The sequence below is a fragment of the Oncorhynchus nerka genome, linkage group LG27 (genome assembly GCF_034236695.1).
Source record: "Oncorhynchus nerka isolate Pitt River linkage group LG27, Oner_Uvic_2.0, whole genome shotgun sequence".
NCBI lineage: Eukaryota > Metazoa > Chordata > Actinopteri > Salmoniformes > Salmonidae > Oncorhynchus > Oncorhynchus nerka.
In genome coordinates this window covers 13,838,652-13,859,586 of record NC_088422.1, presented here as the reverse complement: position 1 = coordinate 13,859,586, position 20,935 = coordinate 13,838,652, and the positions used below count along the sequence as shown (strand labels likewise).

General features: G+C 41.4%; 1 protein-coding gene across 1 annotated transcript; it reads right to left on the bottom strand.

Moving 5' to 3' along the window:
* Nucleotides 1-221: 221 nt before the first annotated feature.
* LOC115111269 (AP-3 complex subunit sigma-1) lies at nucleotides 222-20,911 on the bottom strand. Its single transcript, XM_029637148.2, has 6 exons — nucleotides 20,644-20,911; nucleotides 14,962-15,053; nucleotides 9,455-9,566; nucleotides 9,209-9,280; nucleotides 8,323-8,430; nucleotides 222-964 (listed from the first exon to the last, which is right to left on the bottom strand). The coding sequence occupies exons 1-6, from the start codon at nucleotides 20,710-20,712 to the stop codon at nucleotides 836-838; spliced, it is 582 nt and encodes a 193-aa protein (XP_029493008.1). The 5' UTR covers nucleotides 20,713-20,911; the 3' UTR covers nucleotides 222-835.
* Between the last annotated feature and the right edge of the window lie 24 nt (nucleotides 20,912-20,935).

Below are 20,935 nucleotides of genomic sequence, written 5' to 3'. Positions count from 1 at the left end.
GGCAATGCGCTGCAGTACCGCTTGCTGTGCGATAGCAAAGAGAATAGTCTATGACTTGGTGACTGGAGTCTTTGACAATGTCCATAAGATGTTACCTACTTAGATCAAACTGTGGTCCAACTTGCTCTTCTTTCAGACAAACATACTTAACTGGCTATTATTATATTATTGAATACAATTAAACATTTAACTGCCAACAAAAATTCCAAATAGGCAAAAAAAATGATTCAATAGTTTATTAAGTTGCAAAAAACAAAAAACACATGCACAGATTAAATCAAGAGAAACATTTTTGACAAGATAATTTGTGATAATTTGTTTAAACCATTGTGTATACAGGTAAGACAAAGAAATACAATTCCAGCATATATCGTCATATCAGTGGAGGCTGGTGAGGGGAGGACAGCTCATAATTGCTGGAACGGAGTGAATGGAAAACCATTCCACATATTCTGCTACAGCCATTACCACAAGCCCGTCCTTTCTAATTAAGATGCCGCCAAACTCCTGTGCATCATAATGTATATAAGAATATTCTGTTTGTTTTACAAACCACTACTAAAGTATGAATTTACAATACTGTAGCAGCCACGACATAAGGGCACACCTCCAGTGAGGGTCGAGGAATGGAATAAATAAATACTTCATTTTCTCAAACAGAACAAAGTCACAATGACATTCATTTAAAACCAGGGAGAGAAAGAAAAAAAGTTAACGCCAAAGAAATTCACACAGTACCTTCATGCTCTTTGAGAAAAGTTGGTATTTGTTCAGATTTTGGTTAAACAATTGCATGGTAAACATTGGTCGACTTCTGCACGGTGGGTCTTGCCGGCTATTTGAAGGAGGGTAAGTTTGGCACTTTTATGCTGATGTCTCCAATGTTGATGTTTCTGGGCATTTCGGGGAGGTTCATGTTCTTTACGGCTGACACTGCGCGAGCAGGGGCTCCTGCAATACCAGCCTAGATACAAAACATAAATATAACAGAGTTAAGAGTCCCTAGAAACACGTACACCACTCGACCCTCACAATGGACAGGGACACAGGACGAAACATGCAGCACCACAGACGCCAGACAAAATGCAAAGCATCAACTATTAAAAACAGACATAATGTGCAAATGTACATCCAAATGCCTAGCTTCATATGCACATGCTATATTTGGTTCATTTATGATTTACATCACAACCAGGGCCAATTATGAATCAACTATGAGAACATAGTGCTACATTCATTGATCTTAAAATATTAAATTTACTATTAAAAAGACAAGAGGCAGCATTGCTTGAAAAGTGAACCAAACAAATTCTTAAGGACTGATAAGGATACAAATGCAAGGAGAGAATTGGGTAAAGCAGAAAAAAATGGATTTTGATATGAGGAGGAAATGAAGCTATAGTTATGTATAGAATGTTTACAGAATTTAGGCATGTGACTGAAGTGAAATGTCTTATATAGGCTGTGTCTTGGGAAACTAACTAGAGCAATATCAGATGGCCTAATGTAAATCACTCTACTGCATCGCAGTGCTAGAGGCGTCACTACAGACCCGGGTTCGATCCAAGGCTGTATCACAACTGGCTGTGATCGGGAGTCCCATATGGCGGGGCAAAATAGGCCCAGCGCCGTCGGAGTTAAGGGAGGGTTTGGCCGGGGTAGGCCGTCATTGTAAATAAAAATTTGCTCTTAACTGACTTGCCTAGTTAATTAAAGGTTGAATAAATAAAAACAATCTGTATGTGAACATATCTTACAGCTTAAATATTTCTCAGTGAAATATAACACCATTATTAGAATTCATAATAGTTTCGTAGACCTTTTTATGACCATTCCTGAAGTACAATAAACAGACTGTTTTACCAGTTAGAACATTTAGGAACTTTTTCAAGGATATACTGTAATATATTACGATTTTAACAACTCAGAAGGGAACTCTTCACACGGTAAGGTAAGGACTTAATAGTTGGTAACGGGGGTGACTATGTTCAACCTAGGCTAATGTTTGATTATTAAAAAAGTACATAAAACGATGCAAGCGACAGCTATTCAATGTTGAGTTGAGATTGAGATTTTCACCCAATGACATGTACCATGTGGGGAATTGTAATACTGGGACACAGCAGGGTGTCTACTCTATGGTATACTGAAGGAGAGGGAGGAGAAACACTAAAGCAGTTCATTTCAAAGCATTGTTCAATAGAAAATTCTAAAAGTTTCTAATATAATTTGAGAAAAAAACTAAATTGGTTGAAATGTCAATAGCAAAATAAGTAATGGACATTTGTTATGAATAGCATTTCTTGATCCCTATATTGAGGGATTACTTTAAAAAACAAAATTGCAGCTGTTCTTCAACAGAATCTTCAGTCAGAAAAATGTAAATTCAAAAATGTAAATTCAATCAGCTTCTAGGCTACACTTTCTAGTTGTGAAAATGAGTAGAACTAGGCATCTCTTTTCAACTACCATAGGACCGGTTACAAATATTAATCAGTAGCATTCACTAAATGTTTAAACCAGTTGTTTAGCCATTTCTAAAATTATTTTCCAATGGTTTTGTTCTGAGCAGAACCCTTCGTTCTGTTCCAATGTTCCCGACCAACAAAATAAAGAATTATACCTACAGAGGAGTGGCTTCTATGTAGGAATTTTGAATGTCTTTGAACTTCAGAGTTGGCTTAACGTTGGACCAGAGATGCAAGATCACTAACAAGCTTCTGAGTGCAGAGCGGCACCAAAATTAAAAACACATCTTACCTCTTTGTGGTTAATAAATCCAATGTGAAATGTGATAACTATAGTATCCCAAACTAGCAATGAAAAAGTAAATCCATTCTTCTAATAAGAAATGTCTCTCCCTATCTTCTGAATCACACTTGTAACGTCAGTAGGCTTCAGAGGGGGAGGTAGCCTTTTAAAAAAAAAAATATTTCACCTTTATTTAACCAGGTAGGCTAGTTGAGAACAAGTTCTCATTTGCAACTGCGACCTGGCCAAGATAAAGCATAGCAGTGTGAACAGAAAACACAGAGTTACACATGGAGTAAACAATTAACAAGTCAATAACACAGTAGAAAAAAATGGGCAGTCTATATACAATGTGTGCAAAAGGCATGAGGTAGGCGAATAATACAATTTTGCAGATTAACACTGGGGTGATAAATGATCAGATGGTCATGTACAGGTAGAGATATTGGTGTGCAAAAGAGCAGAAAAGTAAATAAATAAATAAAAAACAGTATAAAAACAGTATGGGAATGAGGTAGGTGAAAATGGGTGGGCTATTTACCAATAGACTATGTACAGCTGCAGCGATCGGTTAGCTGCTCGGATAGCTGATGTTTGAAGTTGGTGAGGGAGATAAAAGCCTACACACACACACTGACAAAGATGTTCAGCTGGCTGGCAGACGCTGGAAGAAGTTTCAGATTGACAGAGGGAGGACTTTGCATAGGCGCTTTATTTTTTTTGTGTGGGAGATTTTTTGTTGTTGTTGCCCGGAACTTAAAATTATAGTATTAACCGGTTCCAATGCTTTAGAAATAACAGTTCGGTTGCGGAACAGTATAGATCACATTCAGTCCAGGTTCTGTTCCCTGAACCGGTTCTAACCCTTGACGTACACAGAATTCTAATTTCATCCTCTGTAATTAAAAACACGAGGTCAGTTTAAGTGTCCTTCATCAATTTTGCTGCCCTCAAGTTGTGACAATACAGAGTAACTACTGTCCTCAATGAGAACAACCCTGGGTTTTTACTGACCTTGGCAGCCAGTCAACTAAATTATACTGAATAGCCTATATGTAACAACTCAAGGGAGATAAATTAGACTTGCTCCTTGCCAGTTGCCGAAAGGCCTAGGTTTCTGGTCTAGTACTCAGTCACGCTGAGTGTTCCATAGGTTTCCCCAAACAGGCATTACTACGGTGTCAGCACTGAGCTGTGACTGCCTGGAAAACCAAATGACTGGCTTGGGATATGGTCTGTTGATTAATGAACACTGATGTCACAACCCAGGGGGGGAAAACACATTTCAAGTATGTAAACAGTAGTTTACACGTCATAAAGCAGTCTGATGAGAGTTATAGGGCAGCAAAGCAGAGTGTGGTGACAAGGACCAGTAGAGATAACATGCGGTGTTGTACTTGGCTAGCTATGAGCCTAGCGAGATGTGGCTTGAATTTTTCAGCACCTGCGAAATTGAGACGAGACCTCGGTTACAAACACAAACACTGAGCCAGACCCGACAGGTGAACAGTATGATTGCACCTCTTAGAGCCTCACCACAGGAGGTTGGTGGCACCGTAATTGGGGAGGACGGGCTCGTGGTAATGTCTGGAGCGGAAGGAGTGGAATGGTATCAAATACATAAAACACATGGTTTCCAGGTGTTTGATGCCATTCCATTTGCTCTGTTACAGACATTATTAGGAGCCGTCCTCCCCTCAGCAGCCTCCACTGCTCTTCTTACTTACTATACTTTTGGTAAAAGTACCGTCGGCTACACGTATTACTCAAATGTAAACTTGCATACTTGCCACGTCTCTCGCGCTACATCTGGAGGTGACAGTTGCCCCCCCTTGAAGCAGGGCAGTGTAAACAGAATGGTCTCATTGAGCCAACACTCCCACAGTATAAATGGTAATAGCGGAGCAATGTTTTTGAAACCGCTGAAATGTGTTATTCAGATTTTTTTGTTGTTGCAGTAGCTGCTGGCTGCACTGAGCCACGTAAAGCTATGGAAGCCCATCCCCACCAACAACAAAATGTAGATCATACGAATAGGAGATGTTTTTTCACTTGTAACACTGTGTCGTGATTACAGAGGTGGCACCACATGTCCCAGAGTGGTGGTGGTGGTGGTGGGCTATGATAGGACCTGTTTATTTTTTGATTCAGGCAAAATAAAAATAAATTAACTCTGGCAGGTATAGCTGACAAACAGTTCTATATGGCTAAGCCTAGTCTGCCCAATATTAAGTCCCTGTTGTCCTAAAAACTATTTACTGTCACCTTACATGGAGGTTTTAAATGATAATTGAAATATGTTAACCAATTTCCTTGATAGTAGCTAAGCAATATGGGGTTTCATTACTATTTTTAAGTAACAGTGATAAATTGTTGGGTCTGCTGTAAAATATAGTTTGTGACGTCGTTTTGATGTTATTAAGTGGTCGGCCCATGGAGAACTAGGTATAGTGTAAATTTGGGAGGTTACAGTACTTGGTTGGAAATTTAGCAGTACCTGTGTCTACCTGTCCTGTCTGGGAGACTGAAAGATAAACGTCTGTAAAGAGAGAAGAATGGAAAGAACTAGAAAGCGTCAGGGAAAAAGAGGAATGAGTAATGTTGTTAAAGCAGAGCAAAGTAATTACAGTTTATATATACACTGAACAACAATATAAACAACATGTAAAGTGTTGGTGCCATGTTTCATGAGCAGAAATAAAATATCCCAGACATTTTTCATAAGCACAAAAAGCTTATTGAGCTCAGATTTTGTGCACAAATGTGTTTATACCCTTGTTAGTGAGTATTTCTCCTCTGCCAAGCTAATCCATTCACCTGACAGGTGTGGCATATCAAGAAGCTGATTGAACAGCATGATCATTACCCAGGTGCACCTTGTGCTGGAGACAATAAAAGGCCACTCTAAAATGTGCAGTTTTGTCACACAATGCCACAGATGTCTTGAGGGAGGCGTGATATTCGCATGCTGACTGCAGAAATGTCCACCAGAGCTGTTGCCACAGAATAGAATGTTAATTTCTCTACCATAAACCGGCTACAACGTCGTTCTAGAAAATTTGGCAGTATGTCCAAACGGCCTCACTACTAACGCAGACGGCAGGGTAGCCTAGTGGTTAGAGCGTTGGACTAGTAACCGGAAGGTTGCAAGTTCAAATCCCCGAGCTGACAAGGTACAAATCTGTCGTTCTGCCCCTGAACAGGCAGTTAACCCACTGTTCCTAGGCCGTCATTGAAAATAAGAATTTGTTCTTAACTGACTTGCCTAGTTAAATAAAAGGTTAAAAAAAAAAAAAAAAAAAAAAAAAAATGTAACCACGCCAGCCCAGAACCTCCACATCCACAGACCACGTGTAACCACGCCAGCCCAGAACCTCCACATCCACAGACCACGCCAGCCCAGAACCTCCACATCCACAGACCACGTGTAACCACGCCAGCCCAGAACCTCCACATCCACAGACCACGTGTAACCACGCCAGCCCAGAACCTCCACATCCACAGACCACGTGTAACCACGCCAGCCCAGAACCTCCACATCCACAGACCACGTGTAACCACGCCAGCCCAGGACCTCCACATCCACAGACCACGTGTAACCACGCCAGCCCAGGACCTCCACATCCACAGACCACGTGTAACCACGCCAGCCCAGACCTCCACATCCACAGACCACTCCAGAACCTCCACATCCACAGACCAGCCCAGAACCTCCACATCCACAGACCACGTGTAACCACGCCAGCCCAGGACCTCCACATCCACAGACCACGTGTAACCACGCCAGCCCAGGACCTCCACATCCACAGACCATGTGTAACCACGCCAGCCCAGGACCTCCACGTGTAACCACGCCAGCCCAGGACCTCCACATCCACAGACCATGTGTAACCACGCCAGCCCAGGACCTCCACGTGTAACCACGCCAGCCCAGGACCTCCACATCCACAGACCAGGTGTAACCACGCCAGCCCAGGACCTCCACAGCCGGCTTCTTCACCTGCAGGATAATCTGAAACCACCCAGACAGCTGATGAAGCCTGTCTGTCTGTAATAAAACCATTGTGTGGGGAAAAACTCATTTGGATTGGCTGGGCCTGGCACCCAAGTGGTCAGTAAGTTCAGCCTATACCCCCCCAGGCCCACCCATGGCTGCTCCCCTGCCCAGTCATGTGAAACCCATAGATTAGGGCCTAATGAATTTATTTCAATTGACCGATTTCCTCATATGAACTGTAACTCCATAAAATCCTTGAAATTGTTGCGTTTATATTTTTGTTCAGTATAAATAGAAAGTGATAAGACCTATCGTAGACCACATTCATAGACACTGACCTGAGAAGCCTCAACATCTCCAAAGTCAAAGAAACAGTTAAGAGTTTTACATTGAGCTGGTTGAGCATGTGAAAGTGAACTAAATCCAATTTGTATTTCTTTTTATTGTACATACTGCTTGGAATTGGTTTAATTTACATCATTCTTATGACTCAGAATTAGCATTGGTGTTGAAGTTTGAATGATTATGAGAAACACTGCGGTCTAGGGTAGGTCCAAGAAGGAGAAGACGGAGCACATCTGTTTGTTGAACAGTCAAAGACTTCGGCTTACAATTCAAATATCAATAATGATTCCATTTGATCAACCACAAAATACGGCCTAAAGTTGTTACCAAAGCATTGTTTAAATTGTTAAACACATCCACATTGCTACAGTGAGGTAAGAAATCTGCAGATGTTGGAAACAAAAAGAACTTAACAGCAAGTTACCTTATATTGTGTAGTAGCACTACATTGCAATAACAGCCAAGCAAACGTAACCTAACAAAATATCTCCTTCATAGAACTTACTGATAAACATTTGTGGCTTTTAAATATTTCGCTTCATATTCATTTATTTAACTAGAGAACTGTGTGTGTGTCAATTTAAAATACATCTTGTCTAAGTCATAATGGCATTGTTCTGCCATTGGCAAATAGCAATGATTCCATGAAACAATCTGTTTTCAAGAATGGTGAAATGTAAAAGACTATATTCAAAGAGATCTGCAAATTAATTAGGAAAAAAAGTGACAACAGCTGCCTGAGAACAAAGCAATATCTAGGCTTTAACATCATGGACAACTCACCTACAAGGTATCAGCTCACAGATGTTAACAAGCTCAGCTCTTGACAACTTTAACATCAGAATGACCACAACTAAACCATTCAAGTCATCCAAACGCTACCATCCCCTCCACATTTAAGCAAAATACACCAACAGGACATTTCCAGTCTGTAGCGTGGGATGAGCAATGTGTCTCATGAGGGTGTGTGATTACTGAGGATCAAGATTACGCAGATGCATTGGAAAATGTGTACATTTACATTCGGTAGAAGAGACGGTGTTTTATGATGATGATTATATCTTTGGGGGTTGGTTGGAAGAGAATTAGCATTCTATGTGGTGCAGCAGTGGAGCTCCAGAGAGCACAAATACTTATCAGGAGCATCACAAGAAGGACATGCAGGGTCCAGCATACACACATGCCTGTATGTACCTGGAGTATAGGAAGTCCTAGAGAAGTACTCTTACCTCCGATTTCTCCATTTTGTTTTGGGCGTCCACCTGTATGATGATCTCATTCATGTTGGTCTCCAGCACCATCCCCCCCATCACCATCTCTGCCAGTATATTGTGGACCTACAGGTTCAATAGAAGGTGATCTATTAACAGGTTATGCTCTGACTGAGAAAACATTCAATTGCTGGGGGGGGCTTTTTCTGTGTGCCTTTGAAACCTACAGGATCTACTTCAAAGAGGAATTATTTTCTTAGACAATTAAAATGGATATTTATTGTTTGATATTGAAGAGGCTAAACAAATGTGAACAGGAGACGTAGCACCCTTGAAAACGCATGACCTGATGAGAGATATACACATGCAACCTCATCTCATGTAAAAACATTCGTTATGCAAACATAAATCACACCAAGTCCCATTTATAATTTGTTTGTTTTATGTAGATTGCTTCGTTTCCTCAAGGCAGATAGGTTGCTTTGGTCATTAACAATGTTCCTGCATACACCAATGGCGTAGCCCTCAGTCTGGGTTCTCAGACTAGGTTATAGATTACTGCTGTCACAATTATCTTGCTTTCTCTTTGCTCATATTACCCTGTGTACACATGAATATCAATGGAATCTTTCTGCGTGAAATGAGGCAACCTGTGCAGAAAGTAACGCAATATCCTGCTTCGCTCGAACAGACGTGGCTAGAAATGACGAGCCAGCAGGACCGAGCGTTATCACAGGGGAGATAAATTCACCTAGACAGTCTTATAGTAAATTAATTACACAATGGCACAGTCAGTGTCTATGGGGAGTCATACATTCACTGTGAACATTTAACTGTCTCTGATATAGGACATATTACAATGAACAGCGCATTGCTAGAATATGGTTGATACAACAGGTTGTACCTTGTCCACGTGGAAAATTAAGTCAAGTTCACAGACATTCTCGAAGCATTTGTCCAATGTTTCCACAAACACCTGTGGAGAGACAATCACATTCACTGAACAGTAATAATCTACCGAGTTAGGTTGGCCATTGTTTTACTCCATCAATGACACGTCCACCAACAACAAGCCAGTCTAAGATGGTGGTACCAAATGTTCATAGTTCGACAACAAAAAACGACCCCCCCAAGACTTGAGAAACATTACCTGGATAAGGTCTAGGATGCCAAGCTCGCTCTCAGAGGAATCGACGCAGAATACAAAGTAGAGCGTGGCATAGTGTCTGTAGATGAGCCTGTTCTCAGATCCACCAATCAACCTGACGACACAAAAACAAAACGAGGGGACAGTCGAAAAGTTCTCTGAACGGGGTGTATTCATTAGTGCACCAATACATACATGGGATAGTTGTCGGCACAATGATCATTAATGAAACACCAATCAGTGTGATGTTTACTACGCAATACTAGGGTTGCAAAGGGTTGGAAACTTTCCATGGGAAGTTAAGCACTGGAATTTTTCTTAAATTCATCAAACAAAGTTAAGTGTATCTTTTTTTGTGGGATACACAAAGCAATTCTAGGTCTTGTGGCATATTTTGGTTAAACTATCTCCAATTCAATGGAATTGCAACCCTCTACATGCACACACAGTGCATTCTTACATCACATTTTTATTTATTTTTTATTTCACCTTTATTTAACCAGGTAGGCTAGTTGAGAACAAGTTCTCATTTGCAACTGCGACCTGGCCAAGATAAAGCATAGCAGTGTGAACAGACAACACAGAGTTACACATGGAGTAAACAATTAACAAGTCAATAACACAGTAGAAAAAAAAAAAGAAAAAAAAAAGGGGGGAGTCTATATACATTGTGTGCAAAAGGCATGAGGAGGTAGGCGAATAATTACAATATTGCAGATTAACACTGGAGTGATAAATGATCAGATGGTCATGTACAGGTAGAGATATTGGTGTGCAAAAGAGCAGAAAAGTAAATAAATAAAACAGTATGGGGATGAGGTAGGTGAAAATGGGTGGGCTATTTACCAATAGACTATGTACAGCTGCAGCGATCGGTTAGCTGATGTTTGAAGTTGGTGAGGGAGATAAAAGTCTCCAACTCGAATTCCAATTCGTTCCAGTCACAGGCAGCAGAGTACTGGAACGAAAGGCGGCCAAATGAGGTGTTGGCTTTAGGGATGATCAATGAGATACACCTGCTGGAGCGCGTGCTACGGATGGGTGTTGCCATCGTGACCAGTGAACTGAGATAAGGCGGAGCTTTACCTAGCATGGACTTGTAGATAACCTGGAGCCAGTGGGTCTGGCGACGAATATGTAGCGAGGGCCAGCCGACTAGAGCATACAAGTCGCAGTGGTGGGTGGTATAAGGTGCTTTAGTGACAAAACGGATGGCACTGTGATAGACTGCATCCAGTTTGCTGAGTAGAGTGTTGGAAGCCATTTTGTAGATGACATCGCCGAAGTCGAGGATCGGTAGGATAGTCAGTTTTACTAGGGTAAGCTTGGCGGCGTGAGTGAATTAGGCTTTGTTGCGGAATAGAAAGCAGACTCTTGATTCGATTGGAGATGTTTGATATGAGTCTGGAAGGAGAGTTTGCAGTCTAGCCAGACACCTAGGTACTTATAGATGTCCACATATTCAAGGTCGGAACCATCCAGGGTGGTGATGCTAGTCGGGCATGCGGGTGCAGGCAGCGATCGGTTGAAAAGCATGCATTTGGTTTTACTAGCGTTTAAGAGCAGTTGGAGGCCACGGAAGGAGTGTTGTATGGCATTGAAGCTCGTTTGGAGGTTAGATAGCACAGTGTCCAATGACGGGCCGAAAGTATATAGAATGGTGTCGTCTGCGTAGAGGTGGATCAGGGAATCGCCCGCAGCAAGAGCAACATCATTGATATATACAGAGAAAAGAGTCGGCCCGAGAATTGAACCCTGTGGCACCCCCATAGAGACTGCCATAGGACCGGACAGCATGCCCTCCGATTTGACACACTGAACTCTGTCTGCAAAGTAATTGGTGAACCAGGCAAGGCAGTCATCCGAAAAACCGAGGCTACTGAGTCTGCCGATATAAATATGGTGATTGACAGAGTCGAAGGCCTTGGCAAGGTCGATGAAGACGGCTGCACAGTACTGTCTTTTATCGATGGCGGTTATGATATCGTTTAGTACCTTGAGTGTGGCTGAGGTGCACCCGTGACCGGCTCGGAAACCAGATTGCACAGCGGAGAAGGTACGGTGGGATTTGAGATGGTCAGTGAGCTGTTTGTTGACTTGGCTTTCGAAGACCTTAGATAGGCAGGGCAGGATGGATATAGGTCTGTAATAGTTTGGGTCCAGGGTGTCTCCCCCTTTGAAGAGGGGGATGACTGCGTCAGCTTTTCAATCCTTGGGGATCTCGGACGATATGAAAGAGAGGTTGAACAGGCTGGTAATAGGGGTTGCGACAATGGCGGCGGATAGTTTCAGAAATAGAGGGTCCAGATTGTCATTCCCAGCTGATTTGTACGGGTCCAGGTTTTGGAGCTCTTTCAGAACATCTGCTATCTGGATTTGGGTAAAGGAGAACCTGGAGAGGCTTGGGCGAGGAGCTGCGGGGGGGGCGGAGCTGTTGGCTGAGGTTGGAGAAGCCAGGCGGAAGGCATGGCCAGCCGTTGAGAAATGCTTATTGAAGTTTTCGATAATCATGGATTTATCGGTGGTGACCGTGTTACCTAACCTCAGTGCAGTGGGCAGCTGGGAGGAGGTGCTCTTGTTCTCCATGGACTTCACAGTGTCCCAGAACTTTTTGGAGTTGGAGCTACAGGATGCAAACTTCTGCCTGAAGAAGCTGGCCTTAGCTTTCCTAAAAGCTGCGTGTATTGGTTCCTGACTTCCCTGAACAGTTGCATATCACGGGGACTATTCGATGCTATTGCAGTCCGCCACAGGATGTTTTTGTGCTGGTCGAGGGCAGTCAGGTCTGGAGTGAACCAAAGCTGATACTCAAGATCTTGCACACTAATGAGTTGCTATTGAGCCCACACTATTTACCCACTAGGCTATTGAGCCCACAGGTAGCCTAGTGGTTAGAGTGTTGGGCCAGTAACCAAAAGGATGCTAGTTCGGATCCCCGAGCTGACAAGATAAAAGTCTGTCCTTCTGCCCCTGAACAAGGCAGTTAACCCACTGTTCCTAAGCAGTCATTGTAAATAAGAATTTGTTCTTAACTGACCTGCCTAGATAAATAAATGTTGTAATAAATTTAAATAAAATGTTTGACAGTCTCCTAGAGCGGAAGGAGTCTCTCCAAGAAATGGCCAAATCACAGTCTGCCGATATGGACAACACCATCAAGGGGATTCTCCTGGATGATGTATTTTGGGAGAGTGGTAAAGCAGCCTGAAACCGATAGCAGTAGCCATTGCACAGATTGAGGGAGACACCGCCATCCTGTCTGATGTTCCGACTCTGCTTACAGATGAAAGAGAAGAAGTCCGTACTGCCCTGCCCACTTCACTGTTGCTCCAAGCAGTGGAAACTGCAGTTCTGAAATGCATCAAAAAGCATGAAGACTTCTGCCTGAAGCCTATACACAATGCAGCGTACATGTTGGAGCCCAAGTATGCTGGCAAGAGCATCATGTCTGGTGCAGAGATCAACAAGGCCTATGGTGTCATCACTACTGGGTCTTGCCACCTTGGCCTGGATGAGGTTCTTGGCAGACTGGCGATGTACACTTCCAAGCAAGGGCTTTGGGATGGAGATGCAATATGGTAGTTATGCCAACATATCTCATCAGCCAACTGGTGGAAGAGACTTTGTGGATCTGAGACTCTTTCCCCTGTTGCCTTCATCATCCTCCAAATCCCATCAACATCAGCTGCCTCAGAGCGCAACTGGTCCTTGTTTGGGAACACACACACACCAAAGCACACAACAGGCTGACTAATACACAGGTTGAAAAACTGGTGGCCATCCAAGCAAATTTGAGGCTTTTTGAGCCTGATAAGCCATCCTCAACAAGGTTGGAAAGTGACAGTGAAGATGAGGCCTCAGAGACTGATGTTCAAGAGGTGGACATTGAGGAGGTCCAGGGAGAAGACATGGAAGCCTGAGAGGAAGTCAACCAAAGCTTTAGTTTCTAGACTATCATTTTACAGATGTATGTTGAAATGTTTTTGGGAGATGCGATGGATCATTCAATATTCCCTTTTTATTGTTCAGTGGAATGACCCCATGGGAAGAGTCAACTCTTTTAATTAAAGTTCAATTCGTAACTAAATAGTTTTTTATTTTCTATTGGAAGGATTTAATCATTTGCAATTATGTCTACTTATGATGAGGTAAAAGGTTTATGTTTCTGTCTCCATATGATATGGTAAATATATCTAATGCAAAAAAACATTTACATTTAATGGTATTAATATTAATTTACATATATTTCTGTTAATTCCCACGGAAGGTTTCCACTTGTGAATATTACCCAAAATGTGCAACCCTACTCAATACACACATTCAATGACATGAAACACAGCCAAACATGTTGGTTTTATGAACAAGTAACTGGGTCAGGAGCTGCATTCACAATATAGCATTTGAATATCCAGACGTTATGAAAAGGCTAAAGAAATATGCCAACAAAAAACTATCCTTTGATATTTATTTCATTAGTACATTATTGATATAGTCCCCCAAAAATGTGCATGTCAGCAATCAAGTTTAAGACATGCAACTTTCAAAATACAGAAATATGGCCCGTAATGATGATATATTTTGCGTATTACATATCTGAAACTTGATTGCTGACAGGCAAAACATTTTGGGACTATATCAATAATGGACTAATGAAACATAACAATGAATAGTTTTTGGGTGGCATTTTCCTTTAACCTGCACTAGCCACTTGGCCCTGTCAATCTGTTGGACAAAAACAATCTGGCCCGTTTGATGCATTTAGCAGCATATGATGCAACATTCATTATTATATCAGCAATGGACTAATGATACATATATCAAAAGGATAGTTTTGGGGTGGAGTTTTCCTTTAAGTCCAGGCCAAGGACAGAAGCCTTGACCAATCGTTGTAAGGCCTGATAAAAGCATGTTGACCTGAGTCTGTGTCGAAGGTCAAGCTGCTTGAGCAACATCGTATTTGTTGATGAGACTAAACTGTAGCAACAATCATATACCAGGGATCCCAGGGTTGTATTCACTAGGAACCAAACATAAGTAAATGGGCAGATCTCTAGGGAGACTAACCTGAATTTGCCTAATAAGTTTGTTGCAAAACATTTCACTACTGGTGTGCACTAATGAATACACCCCAGTTCTATTAGTCTCTGTTGAATGAGAGGACAATGCAATAGCCTAACACCTGGGACTGCTTCATGAATGACGAAGGAATATTCAACTATTCATAATGATCCAATTGATCCCTCCCCTGCTGGTCACCATCTGATAGGTTCCACCTTTCTCCCTTAGCTCTCCCATGCAGTGAAATTTGTCATTGGCTGTTGCCTCGTGGAAAGCGGATTCTACTCGTGGAACATTGATGTAGAGTAGCCCACATCATCAGCTCAAATGTTTGTATTTGTCTACATGGAATTGAAAGGATATGCATTTCATTGTGACATGATCAGGAAGTGTTAAGACAACGCTTCAGCTTAACACTTATGGATTTCAGTACTCCAGTGCAGTTCTCTTACATTCCACCTTCTAGAAAATTGCAGACGTTCTCATCTCTTTTGGACACCAGATGAAATGTTTCTCTGATGATTTGTTGTTCCGTGTCTTCGTTCTGTGGAACATAAATTACAAATACAGTCAGTGTGCATGGGAAAACCAAAATGTAAAGCTTTTGGCACAGGTCTTCACAACATTTATGCTTAAAACTATCCAAATGGCCTTTTTCCACACTCATAACCTAAAAGAAGTGGCAGGACATTCACTGCATACTCTCTCCAGCGTCCACATATTCTTGCAAATGTTCTCTCTGAAATATGTGTACGTCAGGTCATTGCAGTGAAAGGAAATGCCTTCAAGTGATCATGTGAAATGAGTCAAGTGATATGAAGCATGAGACTAGGGGGAGAGGCCATAGCAGAGAGCTCTCCATGCCAACGCAAGCACAGAGACTCTGGTCTAGCATAATATCTCATAAACCTACTATTCACTCTACTAAACATCTAGACACACACTCTCCTCGCTCTAGAAAAAGAAAAGGGCCATAATGCACAGTAGCATATACAGTACGCTGTCAATATTATTTTTGTTTTTTGAGCAACTCTCCTGTTGAAATATGTGAGAAAAAAATACTTTCCAAAATTACATTTAAAAAAAATGTAGGTAATTTCCATGTGAAAGGACCCAATGTTTGTGCTTTTCTAATAACTACATTTCTATGTTCTATTCATGTGCTTTTCTAATAACTACATTTCTGTGTTCTATTCATGTGCTTTTCTAATAACTGTTTTCTGTGTTCATGCAAGTGACTGACTGAAAGAATCCTCACCATCAGTAGCTGCAATTTGCTGCCCTATGTACATAGACATGGAACACTGGTCACTTTAATCATGTTTACATACTGTTTTACACATTTCATATGAGCAGTGCATTTGGAAAGTATTCAGACCCTTTGACTATTTCCACATTGTTACATTACAGCCTTATTCTAAAATGTATTAAATAAATGCTCCTCATCAATCTACACACAATGACATGACAAAGCAAACAGATTATTAGACATTTTTGCAAATGCATTAAAAATGTAAAACATAAATACCTTATTTACATACAGTACCAGTCATTAGAAGACACACTTTAAATAACACATGTAATCATGTAGTAACCTAACAAAAATAAATAAGAGTTAAACAAATCAAAATATATTTTAGATTCTTCAAAGTAGCCACCCTTTGCCTTGATGACAGCTTTGCACACTCTTGGCATTCTCTCAATCAGCTTCATGAGGAATGCTATTCCAACAGTTTTGAAGGAGTTCTCACATATGCCGAGCACTTTTTGGCTGCTTTTCCTTCACTCTGCAGTCCAACTCATCCCAAACCACCTCAATTGGGTTGAGGTTGGGTTATTGTGGAGGCCAGGTCATCTGATGCAGCACCATCACTCTCCTTCTGGGTCAAATAGCCCTTACACAGCCTGGAGGTGTGTTTTGGGTCATTGTCATGTTGAAAAACAAAAGATAGTTCCACTACGCGCAAACCAGATGGGATGGCGTATCACTGCTGAATGGTGTGGTAGCCAGACTGGTTAACTGTGCCTTGAATTCTAAATAAATCACTGACAGTGTCACAAGCAAAGCACCCCCACACCTCTCCTCCATAGTGGGAACCACACATGCGAAGATCATCCGTTCACCTTCTCTGCGTCTCACAAAGATACGGTTGGAACCAAAAATCTCAAATTTGGACTCATCAGACCAAAGGACAGAATTCCACCGGTCTAATATCCATTGCTTGTGTTTCTTGGCCCAAGCAAGTCTCTTCTAATTGGTGTCTTTAGCAGTGGTTTCTTTGCAGCCATTCGACCATGAAGAACTGATTCACGCAATTGATGCTGAGATGTGTCTTACTTTAACTCTGTGAAGCATTTATTTATTGGGCTGCAATCAGAGGCTGGTAACTAATGGATTTATCCTCTGCAGCAGAGGTAACGCTGGGTCTTCCTTTCCTGTGGCGGTCCTCATGAGAGCCAGTTTCATCATAGCGCTGGATGGTTTTTGGCAAATGCACTTGAAATGTTCTGTATTGACTGACCGTCATGTCTGAAAGTAACGATGGACTGTCGTTTCTCTTTGCTTATTTGAGCCGTTCTTACCATAATATGGACTTGGTCTTTTACAAATAGGGCTATCTTCTGTATACCACACCTACCTTGTCACAACTGATTGGCTAAAATGCATTAAGGAGGAAAGAAAATCCACAAATTAACAAGGCACACCTGTTATTGAAATGCATTCCAGGTGACTACCTCACGAAGCTGGTTGAGAGAATGCTAAGCGTGTGTAAAGCTGTCATCAAGGCAAAGGGTGGCTACTTTGAAAAATCTCAAATAAACAAATATATTTTAACATTTTTTGCTTACTACATGATTCCATATGTTATTTCAAAGTGTTGATGTCTTCACTATTATTCTACAATGTAGAAAATATTTTTAAAAATAAAGAAAAACCCTAGAATGAGCAGGTGTGTCCAAACTTTTGACTGGTACTGTAAGTATTCAGACCCTTTGCTTTGTGACTCTAAATTGAGCTCATTCTGTTTCCAATGATCATCCTTGAAATGTTCCTACAACTTGGAGTCCTTCTGTGGTCAATTCAATTGATTTGACATGATTTGGAAAGGCACACACCGGTCTATATAAGATCCCACGGTTGACAGTTGTGCCAAGCTTATAGTGTCATACCCAAGAAGACTCGAGTCTAATTGCTGCCAAACAGTCCTTGACTGTGTTGTATTTTAATATCCAAACTTGTGAAAAATACAAGTTTATGATTGCTTCAGATGTGTAAATTCAATTGATTGGACATGATTTGCAAATACACACACTTGTCTATAGAAGGTCCCACAGTTGACAGTGCATGTCAGAGCAAAAACCAAGCCAAGAGGTCAAAGGAATTGTCCGTAGAGCTCTTAGACAGGATTGTGTCTCGAGAAACAGATCTGGGGAAAGGTACCAAAACATTTCTCTAGCATTGAAGGTCCCCGGGAACACAGTGGTCTCCATCATTCTTAAAATGGAAAAAGTTTGGAACCACCAAGACTCGTTATAGAGCTGGCCGTCTGACCAAACTGAACAATCGGGGGAGAAGGGCCTTGGTCAGGGAGGTGACCAAGAACCTGATGGTCACTCTGACAGAATTCCAGAGTTTCTCTGTGGAGATAAGAGAACCTTCCAGAAGGACAAGCATCTCTGCAGCACTCCACCAATCTGGCGTTTATGGTAAAGTGGCCAGACAGAAGCCACTCCTCGGTATAAAAGGCACAACAACTCACTTGGAGTTTGCCAAAATGCACCTTAAGACTCTCAGACCATGAGAAACAAGTTTCTCTGGTCTGATGAAACCAAGATAGAACTATTTTGCCTGAATGCCAAGCATCACATCTGGAGGAAACCTGGTACCACCCCTACGGTGAAGTATGGTGGTGGCAGCATCATGCTGTGGGGATGTTTCAGTGGCAGGGACTGGGAGACTAGTCAGGATCAAGGGAAAGATGAACAGAGCAAAGTACAGAGAGGTCCTTGATGAAAACCTTCTCCAGAGTGCACAGGACCTCAGACTGGGGCAAAGGTTCACTTTCCAACAAGACATCGACCCTAAGCACACAGCCAAGACAATGCAGGAGTGGCTTCAGGACAAATCTCTGAAAGTCCTTGAGTGAACCAGCGAAGGCCCGGACTTGAACCCAATCAAACATCTCTGGAGAGACCTGAAAATAGCTGTGCAGCGACGCTCCCCAGCCAACCTGAGAGCTTGAGAGAATCTGCAGAGAAGAATAGGAGAAACTCCCCAAACACAGGCGTGCCAAGCTTGTAGCATGAGGCCCAATAATACTGGAGGCTGTAATTGCTGCCAAAGGTGATTCAACAAAGTACTGATTAAAGGGTCTGAATAGTTATGTAAATGTGATATAGATATATATATATCGATGTATTTTTTTTAAAGAAATTTGAAAATAAATTCTGCTTTGTCATTATGGGGTAATGTGTGTAGATTTATGAGGGGGGGGGAACAATTTCATCCATTTTAGAATAAGGCTGTAACGTAGCAAAATGTGAAAAATGTCAAGGGGTCTGAATATTTTCCGAATGTACTGTATTCAGAGTTTTGGGAAAACGTGGACAACAAACTGAGGGAGATTTTACAGAAATTCTGTTACCAAATTTTCCACCCGTGCAGTTTTTCCAGTGAATGTGTAAAATTGTTAAAAGTAGTCATTGTGTATAGAGTTATTTAGTTTGTAAACTTTGAAATCAATGTTTTTTGTTTGTCAAACATTTTAAGTGAAAAATCTGAGTCTCAGTGCAATTATGTTACTGTGGAATTGCCCCTTAAACTAATTCCCAAGGGTAGCTATCTATAACAACATTTAAAGATTATAGCCTTTTGTAAAGTCCTGTGTTGCTAAGGTGGTAGAGCATGGTGCCTGCCACCCCAGGGTTGCCTTCATTAATCTACAGTGGTGGAGAATTTTTTTTGTTGTCATACTTGAGTAAAAGTAAAGATAAGTACTGTAAATAGAAAATGACTCAAGTCAAAGTCACCCAGTAAAAAACAACTTGAGTAAAAGTATAAAAGTATTTGGTTTTAAATGCACTTAAGTATCAAGAGTATAAATAATTTCAAATTCCTTATATTAGGAAAACCATAGAGATTTTCTCGTTTTCATTTATTTACAGATAGCCAGGGGCATGCGCCAACTCTCAGACATCATTCACATATGAAGCATGTGTTTAGTGAGTCTGCCAGATCAGAGGGAGTAGGGATGACCAGGGATGTTCTCTGTTTAGTGAGTCTGCCAGATCAGAGGGAGTAGGGATGACCAGGGATGTTCTCTGTTTAGTGAGTCCACCAGATCAGAGGGAGTAGGGATGACCAGGGATGTTCTCTTGATAAGTGTGAATTAGACCATTTTCTGTCCTGCTAAACATTCCAAATGTAATGAGTCCTTTTTTTTGGGTGTCAGGGAAAATATATGGAGTAAACAGTGCATCATTTTCTTTAGGAATGTAAGTGAAGTAAAAGTCGTCAAAATGTTAATAGTAAAGATGCCCCCAAAAATGACTTAAGTAGTACTTTAAAAGTAATTTTACACCACTGTTAATTTATCGGACTCTACATGGTTAGCTAGTCTGTCCCCTTGTCTACTAGCCTGTGACGAGTAATACATGTTCAGCTTTAAAAAGAAAAACAGCAACAATTTTGCTGAGGAATTAATTGATTGATAGGCAGGAGCACAAGTCAATAACGTGAACATCGGCGTGTCATGTGACGTAAAGCCCTTTGGACAGACAGAACGAACACTCAACATGTTTTACTCAGTGATCAGTGCACGAGACTGTGAGGAGACATGAACATCCCCAATCCAGTAGCTAGCCTGTGTGTGTAAAACGATAGCTATTCCGACACATGCTTAATTATTAAAATAACAATGTTCCTCAGTCTGATATAGCATATTCCAAGATCAATGACATAGCTACCCACGTAAACAAACCAGTAAAGTCTCACATTACACCATATAAACCAGTATAACGTTAGCTAATTAACCTTGTTTGTTTGCAATAATAGAGCTAGCTAGATAAACTAACATTGTTATATGCATGCAAGCTAGCTACAGCAGATTCGAAACAATTCATTGTATACTCACGTAATGCTCGTAGAATTTAGAAAGCCGAGGTTTCCCATGGTTGTTGAATATTAGTATGGCTTTAATCATGATGCTCCGTTTTATGAGGGGAAGAAAAAATTGGATCAGTCTATGAATGACTGTTGTCAACACTCCAGTACCGACCCAGTCTACCTGGGAACCGATTCTAATCCGTCTCAATCTAGCTCAAATTACGGCTAGCAGGCTAACAACATGCCATTTCTCCATCCAGATTTTGCGGAAATAACCACACTCCACGTCAAACCATTCATATTCTTGCAACTACAGCAGC